At 53.7% G+C, this 19816-nt stretch overlaps 2 protein-coding genes across 2 annotated transcripts; one reads left to right on the top strand and one right to left on the bottom strand.

The window, feature by feature from the left end:
* The first annotated feature begins 936 nt into the window (after positions 1–936).
* Aebp1 (AE binding protein 1) lies at positions 937–11091 on the top strand. Its single transcript, XM_070014548.1, has 21 exons — positions 937–1444; positions 3059–3400; positions 3752–3823; positions 3932–4003; positions 4094–4201; positions 4275–4343; positions 4936–5013; positions 5149–5229; positions 5317–5370; positions 6334–6443; positions 6513–6652; positions 7309–7393; positions 7482–7626; positions 7719–7804; positions 8260–8383; positions 8646–8842; positions 8918–9097; positions 9282–9633; positions 9713–9852; positions 9956–10055; positions 10265–11091. The coding sequence occupies exons 1-21, from the start codon at positions 1198–1200 to the stop codon at positions 10849–10851; spliced, it is 3369 nt and encodes a 1122-aa protein (XP_069870649.1). The 5' UTR covers positions 937–1197; the 3' UTR covers positions 10852–11091.
* Positions 11092–11184: 93 nt separating this feature from the next.
* Positions 11185–18355, bottom strand: Pold2 (DNA polymerase delta 2, accessory subunit). Its single transcript, XM_070014549.1, has 11 exons — positions 18288–18355; positions 15487–15765; positions 14326–14447; positions 14029–14152; positions 13581–13695; positions 13308–13506; positions 13004–13084; positions 12715–12872; positions 12423–12550; positions 11668–11769; positions 11185–11420 (listed from the first exon to the last, which is right to left on the bottom strand). The coding sequence occupies exons 2-11, from the start codon at positions 15704–15706 to the stop codon at positions 11260–11262; spliced, it is 1410 nt and encodes a 469-aa protein (XP_069870650.1). The 5' UTR covers positions 15707–15765; positions 18288–18355; the 3' UTR covers positions 11185–11259.
* Positions 18356–19816: the final 1461 nt, after the last annotated feature.

Genomic DNA, 19816 nt, shown 5'->3' with positions numbered 1-19816 from the left:
GTTAATATTTGACCTTCTAGAAGCTATGGCACAAACCAGGCTCATGAGAAATCTCCTTTGGCTGGCACCATGATAGTACCACTATAGATAGGGAATGCTCTAAGACTAGTCTAGCACCCTCTGGAGGCATGTGATAGATGGTGCTACCGAGATTTTCTTTTCCCTCCCTCCCTCCCTCCCTCCCTCCCTTCCTTCCTTCCTTCCTTCTCTTTCTTTCTTTCCCAGGCTTGGGGCTTGAACTCAGAGCCTGGACATTGTCCCTGAGCTTCTTTTGCTCAAGGCTAGCACTCCACCACTTGAGCCACAGCGCCACTTCTGGCTTTTTCTGTGTATGTGGTACTGAGGAATGGAAGCCAGGGCTTCATGCATGCTGGGCAGCACTCTACCACTGAGCCACATTCCCAGCCTGTTTTCTTTTTTCTTTAATGGGTCCTGGTAAGAGCAAGGAGAAAAATATCTATGTCCAGGTTAGGTTCCAGGGGTGATGGCATGCCTTTACGTGGGGGTCCTATCCACAGGAAAACACGTAGATGATTTTCCATTGTTTCCTTAAGCTTGCTGTACTTTCAGCGGAGCAAAGGGGCTGGCCCCACGCGGGGTGGCACTGGCAGCAGGTGACAGTCTGAAAAACCAGGCCACCGGGACTCCAGAGCGCGGGAAGGATGCAGTGGGCCCCGAACTCGGTCGGGGCGTGCAGAGGGCACAGCAGGGCAGGGGCGTAGCCCCCTCAGACCTCGCCCGGCCTCCCGCCCGTCTTTCCCTCCTCTAGGCCTGCAGACCCTCCGCCCAGGAGGAATTCCGCTTGAGTTCGCGCTCTGACCAGTTCCGAGCCTGTCCCGCCCATTCCCTCCTGCAGCCCCGAGGTTCAAGCCCAGCTCCTCCCCCGCCCCCCGGAGGGGACCGGCTCCGGCTCCGGAAGCCCGGGCGCCCCCGCCCCGGCTCCGCCAGCACTTCGGAGGGCGGGCCGCGGGAGCCAGCCACGCGGGGCTGCAGGGCCCGACTGCAGCCAACGCCCTGAGGTCCTTGGACCCACTTTCTCTCCCGAGACCCCCTGCCCGGCCCTTTCCACCCCGCATCCTTCCGCGGCACGCCCTCCCGGAGCCCCCAACTCCTCCACCCTTCCGATTCCCTCCCCGCTCCCGCCGGGGCCTCCAGCGCCCCACCCCCGACACCCCTGTCCCGCACCCGTGCCGGGCCATGGCGGCCGTGCTCCCTGCGCCCCTGCTCGGCAGCCTCCTGGCTCTACTGGCCCTGTGCCCCGGGGGGGACCCGCAGACGGTGCTGACCGACGACGAGATCGAGGAGTTCCTTGAAGGCTTCCTTTCGGAGTTGGAGCCTGAACCTGAGCCCCGGGAAGACGACGTGGAGGCTCTGCCGCCCCTGGAGCCCCCCCAGCGCGCCCGCAAAGCTCAGGAGCGGGGCAGGCCGAGGGCGGCCGCAGAAGGTGAGCGCCTCCTGCGAGAAGTGGGGACCGGAGGCTGACACCACGGGGCACAGGGGCTCTTGAGGGCCTGGCTACCCCCCCCCCCCGCCCCCGGCTGCTCACAAGGAGGAATGGCCCGCTCATCCCATCTCCCACGTGGGACCCGGTGCCAGGCGTGGAGCCCGGGGACCTTAAGGCATGTCCGCTGCGGAGTGTTGTGTGCTTTGGGAGGACCTGTGGAATTAGTCGTTTATCCTGGCATCCCCAAACCCTAAAAGGATCTAGGCCTGGGCCACAGGGAGAACTATGCTATCAACAACCTGCCATTCCCATGGGCTTTCAGTCTTTCTGTGGTCTCTAGGCTTCCTGCCCTAGACCTCTGGTCCCAGAAGCAAACAGGCAGGGGAGGTAGGTGCAGATCTCTGCCCTCCAAACTTGCAGGTGAAAGTGGGCAGTGGAGAGTTAGATTGAGGCAGGTCACAGGGTGCCTCTTACGTAATCAGTTGTCAATCAATTTTGGCTGTTTATTGTAGCCCTTTGGAGGATGACAAAAGAGCTTGTGATCTCTCTCCCAGGAGACAGTAAGGCACCATTCCTCATTCCTGAGGGCAGCAGCCCTCCCCTCCACCCCCCAGCAGTCCCAGCTGTTGGTCTTTCCTGGCTCTTGAATGTTGAAGCAGTCCTACTTCTGCTTGTGTTTTATAATTTCCTGGATTTTAGCCAAACTGCCCTCGTGTCTTTGATTCCCCATGAGATTCTCAGGTCCTGCTTGTTAGTCCCACCTCCGGTCCATACTTCTATACTCCTCGACATGCTACAGTAGTGACAAAGCTCCCTGCTTGTCCCTCTGTCTTTTGTGTGGCCTCGGGGGCTCTCTATTGGTCCTTCCTTCCATCTGCCCCAGACCTTCCTCCTTCTTTTGGGGCTTTAAACCCTACAGAAAGCCAGTGGCTCATGCTTGTAATCCTAGCTGTTCAGGAAGCAGAGGTCTAAGGTTTTTAATTCAAAGCCAGCCCAGGCAGAAAAGTCTGTAGACTTTTAGTTCCAATTAGCCAGCAAAAAGCCACAAATGGAGTTATGACTCAAGTGATAGAGCACCTGCCTTGAGCAAAAAGCCTTGAGCTTAGGTCCTGAGTTCAAGCCCCAGTGCTGGCATAAACAAACAACCCACAAAACCTACAGAAAGGTTCTCTATAGGAAGGACATCTCAGAGAAGGCCAAGTTCCATGACCTTTACTTTGTTGGGTAGTTTACCGGGAGGACAGTTGTTCCTTCAGGCCTAGATGGCTCAGTCACTCATGTGCCTTCCATGCCCAGCGCAGAATAGAGCTCCATGATTGACAAGTGGATACATGAAGGAGTGGGCTGAGTAGAGGTCTTGGCAGGGGATGGGTGGCCTCTCCCTGGAAACTGAGTGTCACATGCTGTCTTGAAAGAGGCTGACATGCAATGTTGGCAGCCCTAGACTTTCAGATAGAAAGTTCCAGCTCTGCCACTTGGGTAAGTGCTTAGCCTGTTTACTGTCTATACTGGGGACCAGTAAGAGCCTCTGGGACTAGGTTGCGGGAATCTTGAAGGACCACATGGGGACGCAGTAGGCCTTGTCTGTTTGATCTACATCTCTGTCTTGGACAGGGTCTCCAGAAAAGGCTAAAGACAAAGGGAAGAAAGGGAAGAAGGACAAAGGCCCCAAGACAACCAAACAGCCCTTGGAAGCTCCCAGGCTACCCAAGAAGGGAAAAGAGAAGTCACCCAAGGCCACCAAGAAACCCAAGGAGAAGCCACCCAAAGCCACCAAGAAACCTAAGGAGAAGCTACCCAAGGCCACCAAGAAACCCAAAGAGAAGCCACCCAAAGCCACCAAGAAGCCCCTGTTAGGGAAGAAGCTCTCTCAAACTCCAGCCCCCTTAGAAACCCTAGAGTGGCCACTGCCCACACCACCCAGTCCTGGCCCTGAAGAGTCACCCCAGGAAGGAGGTTTGTGCTAAGCTATTCTGGGCCTATGTGTTCAGGGGCAAAGGTGGGTGAGAGTGAATTCCTGGTACCCTGCTTTTTACAGACAAGGTAGGCTCTGGAGCCTCTGCATTATTGTGGACTTTCCTCAGGGCTTCAGTATCTCTTGGGCAGAGAGAACACTTAGCAGCTGGCATTCTGTCCTCTCCTCTGAGCTCACAGGTTCCTTTTCTCCCTTGTTCAGTGGCAGAAGCCTATGGCAATGCTCCCCAGAAGGAGTCCCCCACATGTGGCACAGTGTATGAAATCATTATCCCCAGGGCCTGGGGAGATGAGATGGTCATGAACATTTGCATCTGGGTGTCTGTATTGCAGGGGAGGCCTCCTCAAACACCTGGCAGGGTCAAGGAGAGGAAACCCAAATGGGAGCCCGGGAACTTCAGCCTGGTGAGTGGCTGACATCCTCTTGGCCTCAGGCTAATGACCCTCAAGCTTGAAGTACCCAGAATGGGCCTGGGTAGAGCAGTCAGGCAGCCACTGGCCTCTTCCCCTCAGAGCCAGAGGAGGAGACGGAGGTGCCCACACTGGACTACAATGACCAGATAGAAAGGGAGGACTATGAAGACTGTGAGTAGCCCCGCTGGTATGGATCAGAGCCTGGCCTGGGCACAGATGCTTCTGCTTGAGGCCATGTCTCAGAGCTTGCCTCTTTCCCAGTTGAGTATATCCGGCGCCAGAAGCGGCCCAGGCCACCACCCAGCAGGAGGAGGTTCTGGCCTGAGCACCCTGAGGAGAAGGCTGAGGAGCTCCAGGGAAAGGACAACCGTAAGACAGGGTGCAGAGGGGGGAGGGGCACAGGGAGGTGCTCTGGCCCACTCCCACCTCCTTATCTCCATAGAGCCACCTTTGAAGCCTCTGCTGCCCCCAGATTATGGGGATGGCTTCGTGATCCCCAACTATGATGACAGTGAGTATCCAGTGCCTTGGCTACGTGATCCCCAACTATGATGACAGTGAGTATCCAGTGCCTAAGTCCATGGGGTGCAGACCAATGAACTCCAGGGCTGCGAATGTGGTCAGGCTTCTAGGCCTTCTCAGCCTCATCATCCAGTGTAGGTTCCCTGTCCTGTGGTCTTCACTCCTTTCTACTAGCTCACTGCCAGCTGTCCTACCCAAGCACCTTCCTGTACTTCACTCCCTTAGCCACCCCCCCCCCCCCCGCTTCCCAGGGCCTGAGGGAACCTTCAGATTCCCTTTCTCCTAGGCACAGCCCCCATCGTGGTTCTAACCCTTGGTCCTGAATCAGATCTCAAGGCCACAGACACCAGATATCACTTAGATTCCTGCCCTGGTGCCAGTCGCTGCCCAGCCTGGATTCTTCCTTTCCTGGCCGAGGGGGGGTGGGGGAAGGAACAGGCTGGTGACCTCAGCAGGGTTTTATTCCTTTCATTTGACTTCCCAAGTTCTCTGCCTCTCTCCCCTCAGTCTCTGGGCTGGGACTTGTCCCAGAGGCTTTAGCACAGGTTCAGGGCCTCCTATACTCAGTTTTCTCCTTGCAGTGGACTATTACTTCCCGCATCCCCCACCACGGAAACCTGACCCTGGACAGGAGACAGATGAAGAGAAGGAAGAGCTGAGTGAGTGGGACCAGTCACCCTTAAGGCCAGTTCTTCCTCCCACACCTTCCCACTCTGGTGTGCCCCAGCTCAGTCTGACCACCCTCACAAGCCCAGGGCCAGGCTGACCAGCCTCCTCTTCCTTGTACCCTCCAGAGAAACCCAAAAAGGAGGGCAGTAGCCCCAAGGAGGAGACAGAGGACAAATGGACTGAGGTGAAGGGCAAGGACCACAAAGGTATGTAACATGCTGATTCCATGGGGCAGCATCTGGATGCATATTGACTCAGGCCCTTGGCTCCACCTCTCCCTTCCTTGTTGACAGGATCCCAGAAGGGTGATGATCTGGAGGAGGAGTGGACCCCAGTGGAGAAAATCAGTGAGTGGGGCTGGTAGTGTGTTGGTAAGCAACAGGGTGGAGGTATCAGGGCAGTGATTTGCTCATGGTTACACATGTAAGCATGGATTTCTTGATGGGGATTTAGGCCCCAGAAGACTTTCCTTCTCTTAGATTCCTCTGTGTGTGTGTGTGTGTGTGTGAGTGCGCACGCACACACACACACACACACACATGCTTATGCATCTGTGCACACATGCCAATACTGGGGCTTGCACTGGGGGCCCCACTCTTGCTTAGCCTTTTCTGCTCAAGGCTAACCCTCTACCTCTTGAACCATACCTCCACTTCTAGCTTTTTTGCTGGTGAATTGGAAATAAGTCTCTAGGATTTGTCTGCCTGGGTTAGCTTCAAACCATGATCTCAACTCCCTGAGTAGCTAAGATTATAGGTGCTCAGCTGAACTTAAGATTCTTGCAGCACAGAAGGGAGAGGCCCAGGAGCCAAGAACACCCTTGCTTGGCTTTAGCTATGCTCTGACCTACAGATGGCTTGCTGCCAGGGGCAGAGATTGGCTGTTGGTGGGGAAATCTAGGGCCTTGGATAGAAAGTAAGGTGCTCCAGCTGCCTTCACAGGTGTCCCTGTGAGGCTGGTGTGCAGCTGGCCTCCCTCATCTGGGTGAATTTGGCAATGAACTGGGTCCTGGGATGGTTTTGCCTGGGATTTATCCCTGAGTCTGAGAACCAAGTGTCATCAGTCCATTCTCCAGCTGAAGCAGCTAAAGCCCAGCAAGGGGGGAAGCAGGCAGTGGGTAATGGGTTTTCTGATCTGGGTCTGAGTCCCCTTCAGGTGGGTGAAGTCTGCAGTATTCAAAGCCAGTAGCTGCAAATCTGACCTCTGATTGGCTCCTCCAAAGTGAGGTAATGGGGGGCTGCCAGCTCCTTGGCTCTGGATTGGTGGAGGGTCAAGCTCCCAAGCCACCTTCCTGGGGTATATGTCCTCAGAGTGCCCACCCATTGGAATGGAGTCACACCGAATTGAGGACAACCAAATCCGAGCCTCCTCCATGCTGCGTCATGGCCTGGGAGCACAGCGTGGCCGGCTCAATATTCAGGTGGGTGAGCAAACAGCCCACTCAGGCAGGCAAGGGCTCTTCTGCCATGCTCAGCCTCCCCTTCGACAGGCTGGTGCCAATGAAGATGACTACTATGATGGGGCCTGGTGTGCCGAGGATGACTCACAGACCCAGTGGATTGAGGTGGACACCAGAAGGACAACCCGGTTCACCGGCATCATCACCCAGGGCCGGGACTCCAGCATCCAGTATGTAGATGGGTGCTCGAGTGGTGGGCAAGGCTCTAGCACTGCTCTCAGGCCCACTGGGGACATTATAGTTGGCCCTTGAGCTGGCCCAGGAAGGGTAGAAAAACCTAGTACGAGTGTTTTGCACATATGTAATCTTAGCTGTTCAGAAAGCAGAGAAAGAACTGAAGTCTGAGGCCAGGCTGTGCCAAAGTCCCTGAGACCTAATCTCAAAAGCAAGCCACAAGTGTTGGTACACATCCAAGTTCCCAGCTATTCCAAAGATAAAGGAACACAGTTCAAGACTGGCTCAGGAAAAGCTAGCCCCAAAATACCATATCTGGGGGAAAAACAAAGCCCTAGAAATAAATGGACTGGGGTATGTGTCTCAAGTAGTAGGTTGCTTGTCTGGCAAGTGTGAGACACTGAGTCCAATCCCCAGAACTGCAAAATAACAACAGCAAACTCTGCAGGAACAACTCTGCACCCTTCAGCCATGGCAGTCAGTCTCTATGTTCAGATGGTCATACAAGATCAGTTAACAGACTGCTCATGCATATAAACAGGCCTGAGACCTTGGCTCCTGATACTCAGACCATGTTCCACAGTTCTGCTCTCTCAGAAAAGGGGCCCAGAGGCTTAAGAGCAGCCTTGCCCTGACCATATCTGTTCCACAGTGATGACTTCGTGACCAGTTTCTTTGTGGGCTTCAGCAACGACAGCCAGACGTGGGTGATGTACTCCAATGGCTATGAAGAAATGGTGGGTGCCCAAATCCTTTACCCTGCTCCTTTCATCTGGGTTGGGGGAAAACCTGGGAGCAGCTACACTGAGGCCTGTCCCTCTTCAGACCTTCCATGGGAATGTGGATAAGGACACACCCGTGCTGAGTGAGCTCCCAGAACCAGTGGTGGCCCGTTTTATTCGCATTTACCCACTCACCTGGAATGGCAGCCTGTGCATGCGGCTAGAGGTGCTGGGCTGCCCAGTGACCCGTGAGTACTGAGGAGCCGGCTGGGGTAACCTGCAGTAGTCCCACAGGCAGCTTATACAGAGTCCTTCCTGCCCATCTCCTACCCCCCTGCAGCTGTCCACAGCTACTATGCACAGAATGAAGTTGTGGCCACTGATGACCTGGACTTCCGGCATCACAGCTACAAGGACATGCGCCAGGTTGGAAGCCTATGTCCAGACAGACAGGCCTCATGCTGGAGCAACCAGAGAGGCCCAGTGCCATGGGTTCCAGGGGAACATTGGCTGTTCTTTGTTCCAAGGAGGCAGCTATGGGCTTAAGCCTATAATCCTACTACTCAGGAGGCTGACATTTGAGGATCATGATCCTCAGTCAGCTAGGGGGCGGGGGAGGGGGGGTGCAGGGGCATCTGTGAAATTCTTAACTTCAATTAACTAACAAAAAAAGCCAGAATGGAGATGTAGTTCAAGAGTGCCAGCCTTGAGAGGAAAAAGCTAAGGGACAGTATCCAAGCCCCAAATCAGGAAAAAAAAAAAAAAGAAAGAAAGAAAGGAGGTTAGGTCCTGGTAAACTTGAGAGAGACTGGGGTTGTCTGTCCTTCCCCATAGAACAGTGGGGGAGGATGGTCAGTGACACAGTGCCCTCTCCCTGCCAGCTGATGAAGGTGGTGAACGAGGAGTGTCCCACCATTACCCGCACATACAGCCTTGGCAAGAGCTCACGAGGCCTTAAAATCTATGCCATGGAGATCTCGGACAACCCTGGGGAGCATGAGCCGGGTAAGGGCCTGAGGGTGTTTTGCTAACACCTTGGGTATCTTGGGCTCTGTGCTGCATGGGAGGGAGCCTCAGCTTCCTTCCACAGAAAATTAAAGGCAACAACTTCACACTGCACAAGAACTTCACACTTCTCAGCCTGTACAGTTGGTATGGGAGCTCCTGCAGAGATTCAGGCCTGTCTTGCTGGGCACTGGAAGCCTTCTTTCTCAGGTGCCCCAGACTTTGCCAAAGTGAGTGCTTGCTATGGCTACTGCCCTTCCAGGGGAGCCTGAGTTCCGCTACACAGCTGGGATCCACGGCAATGAGGTGCTGGGTCGAGAGCTACTGCTACTGCTCATGCAATACCTGTGCCGTGAGTACCGTGACGGAAACCCTCGTGTACGCAGCCTGGTGCAGGACACGCGCATCCACCTGGTGCCCTCACTGAATCCTGATGGCTATGAAGTGGCAGCTCAGATGGTGGGTGTGGGGCTAATTAGGTGTAGCTGGGGGCAGGGGCCATGGGCAACCAAGATGACTGTCTGCTCTCCCTAGGGCTCTGAGTTTGGGAACTGGGCCCTGGGACTGTGGACTGAGGAAGGTTTTGACATCTTTGAGGACTTTCCGGATCTCAACTCTGTGCTCTGGGGAGCTGAGGAAAGGAAATGGGTCCCCTACCGGGTCCCCAACAATAACCTGCCCATCCCTGAACGCTACCTGTCCCCAGATGCCACGGTGAGGAACAAACCCAGCAGTTTTGGTGTAGAGGGAGCTGGTGAGTGGCTGAGCTGCAGGAACTGAGACTTAGGTTGGAGGAGTCAGAAGGGCAAGGACAGGACAAAAGGAGTCCAGAACTTGTGGCCAGGGACTCCTACATTTCATTGATGGAGCACTAGTCACCTGTGCTGGCTACCTGCAGGTATCCACAGAGGTGCGGGCCATCATTGCCTGGATGGAGAAAAACCCCTTTGTGCTGGGAGCAAATCTGAATGGTGGTGAGCGGCTTGTGTCCTATCCCTATGATATGGCCCGCACCCCCAGCCAGGAGCAGCTCCTGGCTGCAGCCATGGCAGCTGCCCGTGGAGAGGATGATGAAGAGGCATCTGAGGCCCAGGAGACCCCAGACCATGCAATCTTCCGCTGGCTGGCCATCTCCTTTGCCTCTGCCCATCTCACCATGACTGAACCCTACCGAGGAGGGTGCCAGGCCCAAGACTACACCAGTGGCATGGGCATTGTCAATGGAGCAAAGTGGAATCCCCGGTCTGGGAGTAAGTAAACTTGGGAGGTTGGGGAAGAAGGGGTGTTGTACCCCAGGGAGAGGGTGATTATGGGATTTTGTCTGTACAGCTATCAATGACTTCAGTTACCTGCATACCAACTGCCTGGAATTGTCTATCTACCTGGGCTGTGACAAGTTCCCACATGAGAGCGAGCTACCGAGAGAATGGGAGAACAACAAGGAGGCCCTACTCACCTTCATGGAGCAGGTAGGGCAGTGGGGGCTGAGCCAGCGAGGGTGAAGTCTAGGGCAGAGTGGGATCCTGAGTATGGGGTCTTCATTTGGTCCCTTGTGCCTCTTCCCCTCTACAGGTGCACCGTGGTATCAAGGGCGTGGTGACAGATGAGCAAGGGATCCCTATTGCCAATGCCACCATCTCCGTGAATGGCATCAACCATGGTGTGAAAACAGGTACTGTATGTGCACACCCTTAACCTGCCTTTTTCTCAGGTGGGCCCATCTGGTTCATTCCAAGTAGCATTAGCAAAAGGGACCAAATCTGTGTGGCCACCCAGCAGGGCCATGCTTCCTCTTCTAGGAGAGGGTGGGCTTGGGAGGATCAGGGAGGGAGGGTGGAGCTGAGGGGCTCCAGGACAACCAGGTTTGTCTTTCCTGGGCAGCAAGTGGTGGTGATTACTGGCGCATCTTGAACCCGGGTGAGTACCGCGTTACAGCCCACGCAGAAGGCTATACCTCAAGCGCCAAGACATGCAACGTGGACTATGATATCGGGGCCACCCAGTGCAACTTCATCTTGGCTCGCTCCAACTGGAAGCGCATCCGGGAGATTATGGCCATGAATGGAAACCGGCCCATTCCGCGCATTGACCCTTCACGCCCCATGACCCCCCAGCAACGGCGCATGCAGCAGCGCCGCTTACAATACCGGCTGCGGCTACGGGAACGGGAGCGGCAGCGGCGCCTCAATGCCACTGTGGGCCCTGCCCCCAGCCTCTCCCCTGATCTCACCACTCTCCCCTTGCCTGCCCCCAACCCTGGCACCACCGGGGGCACCTGGGACCCTCCACCCACATCTACTATGAGCTGGGAGGAGTCAGAGACTGAGACCTACACAGAGGTGGTGACAGAGTTTGGGACAGAGTTTGGGACCCTGCTAGAGCCTGAAGAAGAGGAAGAGATGGCCACTGGCCTCACATATCCTTTCTCGACAGTGGAGACCTACACAGTGAACTTTGGGGACTTCTGAGACCAGGGTCCTGCTTACACCCTGGCCCAGTTCAAGTTACAGCAGCACTTCTAAGCCTATACCTGCAGACAGCAGCCACCAGTAACTGGAAGGTCCCTGAGAGGGAGCCCCAGGGACACTAAGGCCATCAGACCCAAGAGCCAGAGTCTGTACAGAGGCTCCTATTCTGCCTGTCAGTCTTTGGGGAGAAGCAGGCAAGGAAGCCAAGGCCACACCAATAAAACTAGCTCATGGCACTGATCTCTGCTGTTCTGACCAGTCTTGGGAGATGAGGCCAACCTCACTGGGGATTCCACATGGGCCTCCTTCCAGGCATGCTCAGAAGCTCAAGGCTCAGCCTAGCAAACATTCATGCTTTATTTACAAAGCTCATATTTGAAGGGCAGATGCCTAGTCCAGCTGCCCAAGTTAGGGGCCCAACCCCAAGTCTCCTAGGTCGTCATCCTCTGCTCCAAAGCCAGCAAAGCTGATGGGCTGGCAGTCCAGGCTGCGCAGGTTCACCAGGCAGGCAGTCTGTGTGGTGCTGAAGTCAGGAACAGCTACCAGCAGCACCATCTGGTCCTCAGGGCCTGCCAAGCAGTCGTGTGGGATCTACCTTACATTCTGGGTTAGGCATACTCCACAGAGAAGCCCCCAGATGTACGCAGGAGCCACAGTGGAGGAGTGTCCAGAGGCACATGGCTCAGATCCCACCCAGTCAGTGGGGCCACCCAAATAATATGTCAGCCACTAGGCAGATCCCAGGCTGTCTTCCTACAGGATCCCTGTCTCCAGGTGAGAGCTCAGGCCTTGGGCCCCTGAGAAGGCAAAACTTACCCTGGACAATTTTGGAGCCAAATCTGGGAGTGTTGCCACAGAAGTAGACATGAGGGCACTCAGCAAAGATGAAGGGGTCAGTTTTGTAGAAGGGATAACAGCCTGGAGAAGGACCTGGTGCTGAGCAGGGCTTCTCAGCCTCCGTACAGGGCAATCCCACCATGGGGTTGCCCTGCACATATCATGTAGCAACATTTTAACCTCCTCCCACTAAATACTAATAGCAGCACTCCCTCCCCCCACCCCAGCCCAATACAGTACTGGGTTTTCACATGGATCAAGAAGCAGGTGTGGACCCCTGCTGCCTTTGCCTTTATAGAGTGTGTGGGGGGGGGTGATGGGAGGGAGGGGCGGGTTGTACTCAAGCTTCTAGCATATCTCCATGGTCTCCAGTTCTGAGCAGGCCTTGGCCATAGATAAAATTGACAGTCTAGAGTCAAGCTGGGTGCTCATGCTTATAATCCTAGCTACTCAGGAGGCTAAGATCTGAGGATTGTGGTTAGAATCTTAGACAGACAAGTCCATCTTATCTCCAAATTAACCAGTGAAAACCTGAAAGTGGAGATGTAGCTCAAGTGGTAGAGTGCCAGCCTTGAAGGAAAAAGCTAAGGGAGGGCACTAGTCCTTGAGTTCAAGCCCCATTAAAAAGAAAGAGTCTAGAGGGGATTCCAGAATAGACAAGTGTAAGACTGTTAGTACAAGCCTGTGGGAACCAGGCCTGGCTCCCTTGTCCACCAGTGTGACCCAGCTATTACCTAGGGTGTCAGGTGCTGTGGGGCTAATGTGTCGGACCCTCAAGGTCCACTCTAGGATCTCCAAATGGTCCTCCATGCTGCTGTATCGGTAAATGTCACTCACGTTCTGTCCTGATGTCCCCAGGAACCTGTAAAGCAAGGCTCTGCTGACCCCTGTCTGGGAGCCCACCTGGTGCTCTCATCAGGATGTCCCAGGCCAACCTTTTAGGGAAGGCAGACACCAGGAAGGCCCTCTGCAGCCCTGCCCATGCCCAGGTTCACTGTACCCCCATCCTTATGTCACACTGACTACCTGACTCCGTCGATGGTCGCCTGGTAGGGGTTGGTGACCAGCTGGAGGGTGGAGTAGGCAGTGGCCAGTGGGAGCATGCAAGGGTGCAGGGGCTGCTGGGGGAGTGTGTAGTTGGTCGGATCAAATTCCCCTGGCATCACATCCACGGGCACGGAGGCCTGAAGGGCACAGTGCAGGGAGAGTTCACAGGCCCCAAGGAATCTACCTGTCTCTCCTCTGGCCACCCCCTCCCTCTACCTAATGGAAGCTTCTCCCCAACCCCCAACCCAACCAGGTCCTAGTCACTCACGCTCAGCTGCAGGAGGATCTCATCTAGCATTTTGACTGCCTCCACGCTGGCTGCCTGGGTTTTCTTGGTGAGGTACTTGGCCTGGGAGTAGAAGCCCAGGAGGCTATTAAGTCTGAGTGGGATTCAGGACAGAGTGACAGCTGGAGCCCACCTGGGTCCCCAACACTGAGGAGAATGGAGCAAACTCCCTAGAGGGTAGATATGGAGGTGCCCACAGACCCTGAACTTCTTAAAGGTTCTGAATGCCAGGAAAGCAGTGCCACAGGGCAGCAGGTAGACCAAGTGTAGCCAGGAGGCTCCATACCTTGTTGATAGAATCTCTGCTCTGGGTGCTGTGGCTGAGGAGGTTGCCAGCGAGGATGACCCGGGAGACATGGGCAGCACTGCACTGCTCCCCTTCGTCCCCAAGCTGCCCTGTCACCACGTCAACCATCAACTGGGTGCCCAGCAGGCTCTCACCACCACCTCCGCCTAGGCCTAGCCCGGACACCAGCAGCACAAACCTGCAGAGAGGATGGGGTCCTGAAAGGTGTTAAGGAAGTAAGTAGCCTCTGCAAATAGATAGTGGGATTCTCACCTGTCTGTATCAAGTGGGGGCGCAGGCAACTGTGGAGCAAGATCAGCAAAGCAATGGTCCTCCACCTCAAACTTCCCATCATCTCTCACAGAGCCCAACACGGCCAGGACTACTCCTGTGGAATGGCGAAGTCTGGCCTTGAGAGGGAATCCAGGTTCTCCCACCTTCTCCCATCAGCCAGACAGGCAAAACAACCCATACCTCTGGGCTATGCTGGTGAACTCTTTTCAAAAGACTCTGGGCTAATGCCTACTTCCTGGGTCACAGCCTCTGGATGGAGGCAGGAAGAGCCATCGCTGAAAGCCTCCTCTTGCCAGAACCCACACCTACTTCCCCATGAACTCTAGGGTGCCAGTTTTTCATGTACAGGCTGTCTTCACTCCTACCACCTTGCAGACCACCCCCTTCTGGATCACTCAGATTCCCTTTCCACCTGCTGGGCTCCTACCTGTGACCACCTTTGAAATGTCAATGGTGCCTTTCAGTTTGATACGCTGCAGTTCATCCTCCAAGACCAGCTCGTCATCGGGGTGAATATATTTGCTGCGAGGAGGCTGGGGTAGCAGGTTGTGCTGGAAGGCAGAGATGAGAGGCAGCCTCAGGGCCAAAGCCACCCTAGCTTCTCTGTTTTAAGATGGCATCACTCACCCTTCTAGACCTGCTCCCTTGTCCCCACAGGCACAGGCCCAGCTCTGATGCCCTTGGAGGAAGGTGGCACATCAATGCCTACTGAGGCAGGTCTCACCTCCTCGCTGATCTCCCGCAAGATGGAGGGCTGGAGTGGCATGGCCTTGAACAGGGTGCCTACCACACAGCACTTCTCTCCTGGCTGGAGCTCGCACAGCTTCTTCACTCCAACTCCACTGCCTAGACAAGAGGGATAAGGGGCTCTAGATGTAGCTGGACTCTCGATACCCAATGTCCTCTGTGAGAGAAGGTAGGAAAGCTCTGTAAGATGGGACAGGTACACAGCCTGGAACCATCTGAAGTCACTAGGAGCTGCACGAGGCAGGAAGGAGCCTCCTGTTGAACCTCCAAAGGGAACCAGTCCTACTGGTGCTATGACTTCCAGAACTGTCTGAGAATAAATACCTGTGGTCTTGAGACACCCAGGAAAGTACTTGTAATGCTTTGCCCCCATAGTCATGAAGGAAGAAGAAATGGGGAAAAGAAAAAGGGTTGTATTGTCCAGGCCTTTAGGAGGGAGGGAGAGGGAAGAAGAGGAGTGGGGGCAGGTAGGGAGAGAAAAAGCAAGACAGCAAGAAAGCACATATGCACTCCCAAGAGACAGAAGACTAGAAGACTCATGGCCACCAATGCAGGTCAGGAGTTGATACTGATGAAAACACAGGGGTCCCTCAAGACTATGGCATTGGTGCCAGGCCTGCCATGCTGAGGGGCTCTATAGGTATGGTGTGGCACACAATTGAGTAGTTTGCATGGAAGATAGGGAAAACATTTCCTTCTGTCAATAAAATATTCACTGTCACTACCAGAGCTAAACTCTGACCTCTTTTTGTTTTTGTCAGTCATGGGACCTGAACTCTAGGTCTGGGCACTGTCTCTCAGCTCTTCAGCTCAAGGCTAGCACTCTTATCACTAGAGCCACAGCGCCATTTCTGGGTTTTTCTGCTTACGTGGTGCTGAGGAATCGAACCCAGGGCCTCATGCATGCAAGGCAAGCACTCTACCACTGAGCCACCTTCCCAGCCCCAGCTCTTACCTCTTTAAGCCTAACTTTCAATTCACAGATTAATTCATTTAACCCTTGTTATCTTGAAAAGAAATGGTTAATTTGGCAAGGTAACTGGGAAGGAAATTAAATTAGAAAAAATTAGATTAAGTTAGAAGAGGTGCTGGTTCTATATTTGGGGCTGTAGGAGAAGTACACCCCAAATTCACTCACCCCAGTGCTGCTGGGCCCGGCTCACAAGGAATGGTCTCATCTGGATGAGGCGAGTGGCATAAATGTGGGCATATTGCCGGCTAAAACTTCTTTCTCCAAGCCGAAAGGGTTGTGAGGAGTTGGTATAAGTTGCTACAGGCACCCGGGCAAAGGTGGCATTGTTAGCTGAGGGTGGGCAGAGCAGGGTGTGGGCCCTCTGGGCAGCCTGCTCAGAAAACATGGCTGCACTCCTGGCTTGCTCTGTCCAACAGACAACTGTGCTCAGGTCCAGGAGGATCACTGTAAGAACACAAAAGACACTACTGCCAGCTCTGCCTGAACCCAAGGAAGCAGCTCTTTCTTTCTTTTTTTTTTTTTTTGGTCCGGTCGTGGGGCCTGAACTATGGACCTGGGCGCTGTCCCTCAGCTCTTCAGCTCAAGGCTAGCGCTCTACTACTTGAGCCACAGCGCCACTTCCGGCTTTTTTCTTTTGCTTATGTGGTGCTGAGGAATTGAACCCAGGGCATTAGGCATGCAAGGCAAGCGCTCTACCACAGAGCCACCTTCCCAGCCCCGGAAGCAGCTCTCTTAGTGTCCCATCCAAGCTACCACATTGTACAATGGGCATTAGGAATGAGGGGAACAGATGTGATATCCCCCGGAACAGTATACTGTATCTGGATTCAGATATCACACTGTAAACCTAATTCAAGCTGGGATGGTGGCTTACTCCTGTAATCCTATCTAGCTACTCAAGAGGCTGAGATCTGAGAATCAAGGTTGGAAGCCAGACTGGGCAGGAAAGTTTGTGAGTCTCTTATCTCCACTAAACTGCCAAAAAAGTCAAAGGTGGGGCTATGGCTCAAGTGGTTGAGTATTAGCCTTTAGCAAAAAGCTCAAAGGACAAAGGACAGCACCTGATCTTGAGTTCAAGCCCAAGGACCAGCCCAGCCCACTCCCCCACCCCCCCCACAAAAAAACCCCAACACAAAACACCTAATCCAGATAGGGAGAAAAGGAAAGCTGGGAATGTTTCTCTTAAACTCCAAGTTCAGGCATTCCCTGACTGCTCTACATATCTGCCTGGAAAACTACCAGGATCTTAAATCACACCAGCCTCCACCTGGCTCCCTGGCACCCACCTCAAGCTCTGGGATTGAAGCCATACTTCTTAATAAACAATCCAATAATAATAGCTAATAATGAAGCAGCAAATTAATTTTAAAAATGAATTAAAACCAAAGAAAAATAGTCATTACTCTGCTCAAAACTTTGCAAAGACTCCTTAATTTCATCAAATAAAGCCTTATGTCTGTCCGTACAATAGCCTTTAAGATCTGTGCCACTGCCCAGGTTGCTGCTCCCTTCCCAGTGCTGCTCACTCCTTATCCTAGGGTGCCTTGCACAGCAGGGCAAGCCAAGGCTGCTCTAGTTCTGTTGATGGTCTCCCATACAGCTGCAGAGTTCACTGGATCTTTGCCTCCAAGTCTTTACTCAAAATTTGCCTTCTCTCTGATAATTCATAATTGCAGCTCTCCCCTGGTACATTGTCCACAGCATTTACCTTCCACCAATCATATATTAAAATTTGCTTCACTCCTCCAGCTACACTCTGGTCTCCAGGAGAGTTTTGAGTTGTTTTATATCTGGAGGTATTACCAGTATCTAGAACTGCACTGTTGCCATACACAGAAAAGCTGGCATGTACCTGCGGCATGGATAAATATGACAACATGCTTTTCATGTACAGTTCAAGTATTTGGATGTATTAGTTTGGATGTAGTAGTCATGAACAGACATAGCTTCCTTGTTTCTGCTTGCTTTCCCTTTTTCCCTCCCTCCCTCCTTTCCTTCCATTCCTGGGGTTTGAACTCGAGCCCTGGACACTGTCCCTGAGCTTCTTTTGCTCACGGTTAGCACGCTACCATTTGAACCACAGCGCCACTTCTGGCTTTTTCTGTTTATGTGATACTGAGGAATAGAACCCGGAGTTTCGTGCATGCTAAGCAAGCACTCACCACTAAGCCACATTCCCAGCCCATCCTTTTACATTTTTTGATACGATTTCTTTTTGTCGGTTGTGGGGCTTCAACTCGGCCTGGGCGCTGTCCCTCAGCTCTTCAGCTCAAGGCAAGCGCTCTACCACTTAAGCCACAGGCCACTTCAGGTTTTCTGGTGGTTTATTCAAGATGAGTCTCACGGAGGGCTGGGAAGGTGGCTCAGTGACAGAGTGCTTGCCTTGCATGCATGAGGCCCTGGGTTCTATTCCTCAGCACCACATAAGCAGAAAAAACCGGAAGTGGCGCTGTGGTTCAAGTGGTAGAGCGCTCGCCCTAAGCTGAAGAGCTGAGGGACAGCGCCCAGGCCCAGAATTCAGGCCCACGACCGACAGAAAAAAAAAAAGAAGAAGAAGAAAGAAAGAAAAAAAAAGAGCCTTATGGACTTTCCTGCCCGGGCTGGCTTTGAACCGCGATCCTCAGATCTCAGCCTCCTGAGTAGCTAGGATTACAGGCTGATGCGATTTTTTTTTTAAATACAGTGAACATTCTATAGCGTGTGATCCACCTCTACTGCCGTCTCTGGTCTCAAGTATACGTGTTCGCTCAAAGGGCGAATCTGAATGTAACCAAACGTGCACCAGGTGGCTGCGGCCCTCTCAGCGTTCCCAACCAGGGGCAAGCACTGGACCCCGGGACCGCCTCCTCAACTCAGTCCTACGCAGCTGGGTGGAAGCCCTGGGAGATTCGATCCCGCAGACACAGGAGCCCCCCAGCTCTGACCCAAAGCCCCACGAAGATCCCGCTAGGGAGAACTACACTCACCGCGCCGCGCGCCGCATCCCGCCAATCCCCGCGCGCCTAGCCACGCCTATGACCCTCATTCAGCCAATCGACGTACTCCTCTATCGCTGCACCTCACCAATCATCGCTCGCTCTGCTCCGTCCATCGCTGCGCGCCGCAACCCGCCAATCTCCGCATGCCCAGCCCCTGGATACAAACCAAGCGCGGAGCCACGCCTCTGGTTCCCTGAACAACGCGGGGCGGAGCCGCGCGGGACGGCACGGGGCGGCGCAGCAGAGCCACCCCTGTGCGCTCGCGCACGCCTGCTGGCAGCTTTGGTGCCACGCGTGCGCGCCGCAGTGCTCGGGTGGGTCGGTGTCAGGACGTGATGCGGGGGGGGGGGGGGGTCCCTGGATTCCCTGGTAGGCTCCCGGGGCCCCTGCAGAGCCTCCAACCAACACGAGGCGAGGCAAGGCGGCCGAAAGATCTGGTGGCAGCTCCCCCGTCCCTCCCCCCTCCTCCTCCCCGGTCCCCCTTCGCTGTGACTCCCCTAGCGTCCTTGGGTGCGTCTGATCTCTAGGTCTTGTTTTCAAGGCTAGGTTCTGTGGATGTTAGAGCTCTTGCAATGACGTTGCCACTCTTCTAAATTCCTGAAGAAAAGAAAGTCATGCTAGCACTGGGATTTGAACTCAGGGCCGGTCGCTCTCCTACAGTTCCCCTGCCAGTTTCCTGTTTGTTAACTGGAGATAAGAGTCTCAGTCTTCTCTGTCCAGACTTTTTGTTGGTGGGGCTTGAACTCTGGGCCTGGGTGCTGTCCCTCAGCTCTTCACCTCAAAGCTAGTGCTCTACCACTTTGAGCCACAGCGTCACTTCCTGGAGATAAGAATCTCGGGCTTTTCTGCCTGAGCTGGCTTTTAACCAAGCCATGATCCTCAGATCTCTGCCTCCTGAACAGGTAGGATGACAGGCCTGAGCCATCGGCGCCTGGCCCAGGCTGGCTTTTAACTTTCTCGATTGTTTTCCTCAGATCTCAGACTCTTGAGTCCCTAGGATTATAGGTATGATTCACTAGTGACCAGCCTTTTCTATATTCTTCACACATTAATTAACCTAATTCTCAAATGACCCTTTGGAGCATTAACAGTTTTTCCATTTTACAGATGAGGAGACTGAGGCAGAGAGGTCACCCAGCTAGTGGGCAAAATGTAGGGATTCTCACAAAAGGAGCCTGACTGCTGGTTATCATTTTACTGGGCTGAGTCTGAAGTATAATTTTCTTCATGTACTGGGCAGACATAATAATACCTCTTTTCCATGCTGGAAACCTTTTATTTCTTTTTCTGTCCAATTACTTTGACTAGAACCTCTGAGGTGATGCTAAATGAAAGTAGTGATTGTGGTCACCTTAGTCTTCCTCATCTTAACAATAGATAAATCAACTCTTTCATCAAACACAATAGCTGTAGACTCTTCATTTATAGACTTGATTATTTGAGGTGGTTCCCTTCTAGTTTGCTGAGGGTTTTTTTGTTTTGTTTTGTTTTTAAACAAGAAAGCATCTGGTGTCAGG

This window comes from Dipodomys merriami, unplaced genomic scaffold (genome assembly GCF_024711535.1).
Source record: "Dipodomys merriami isolate MVZ:Mamm:240054 unplaced genomic scaffold, mDipMer1.0.p SCAF_98, whole genome shotgun sequence".
Lineage (NCBI taxonomy): Eukaryota > Metazoa > Chordata > Mammalia > Rodentia > Heteromyidae > Dipodomys > Dipodomys merriami.
Note: the sequence above shows the minus strand (reverse complement) of the source record. Positions and strands in the feature narration are given on the sequence as shown.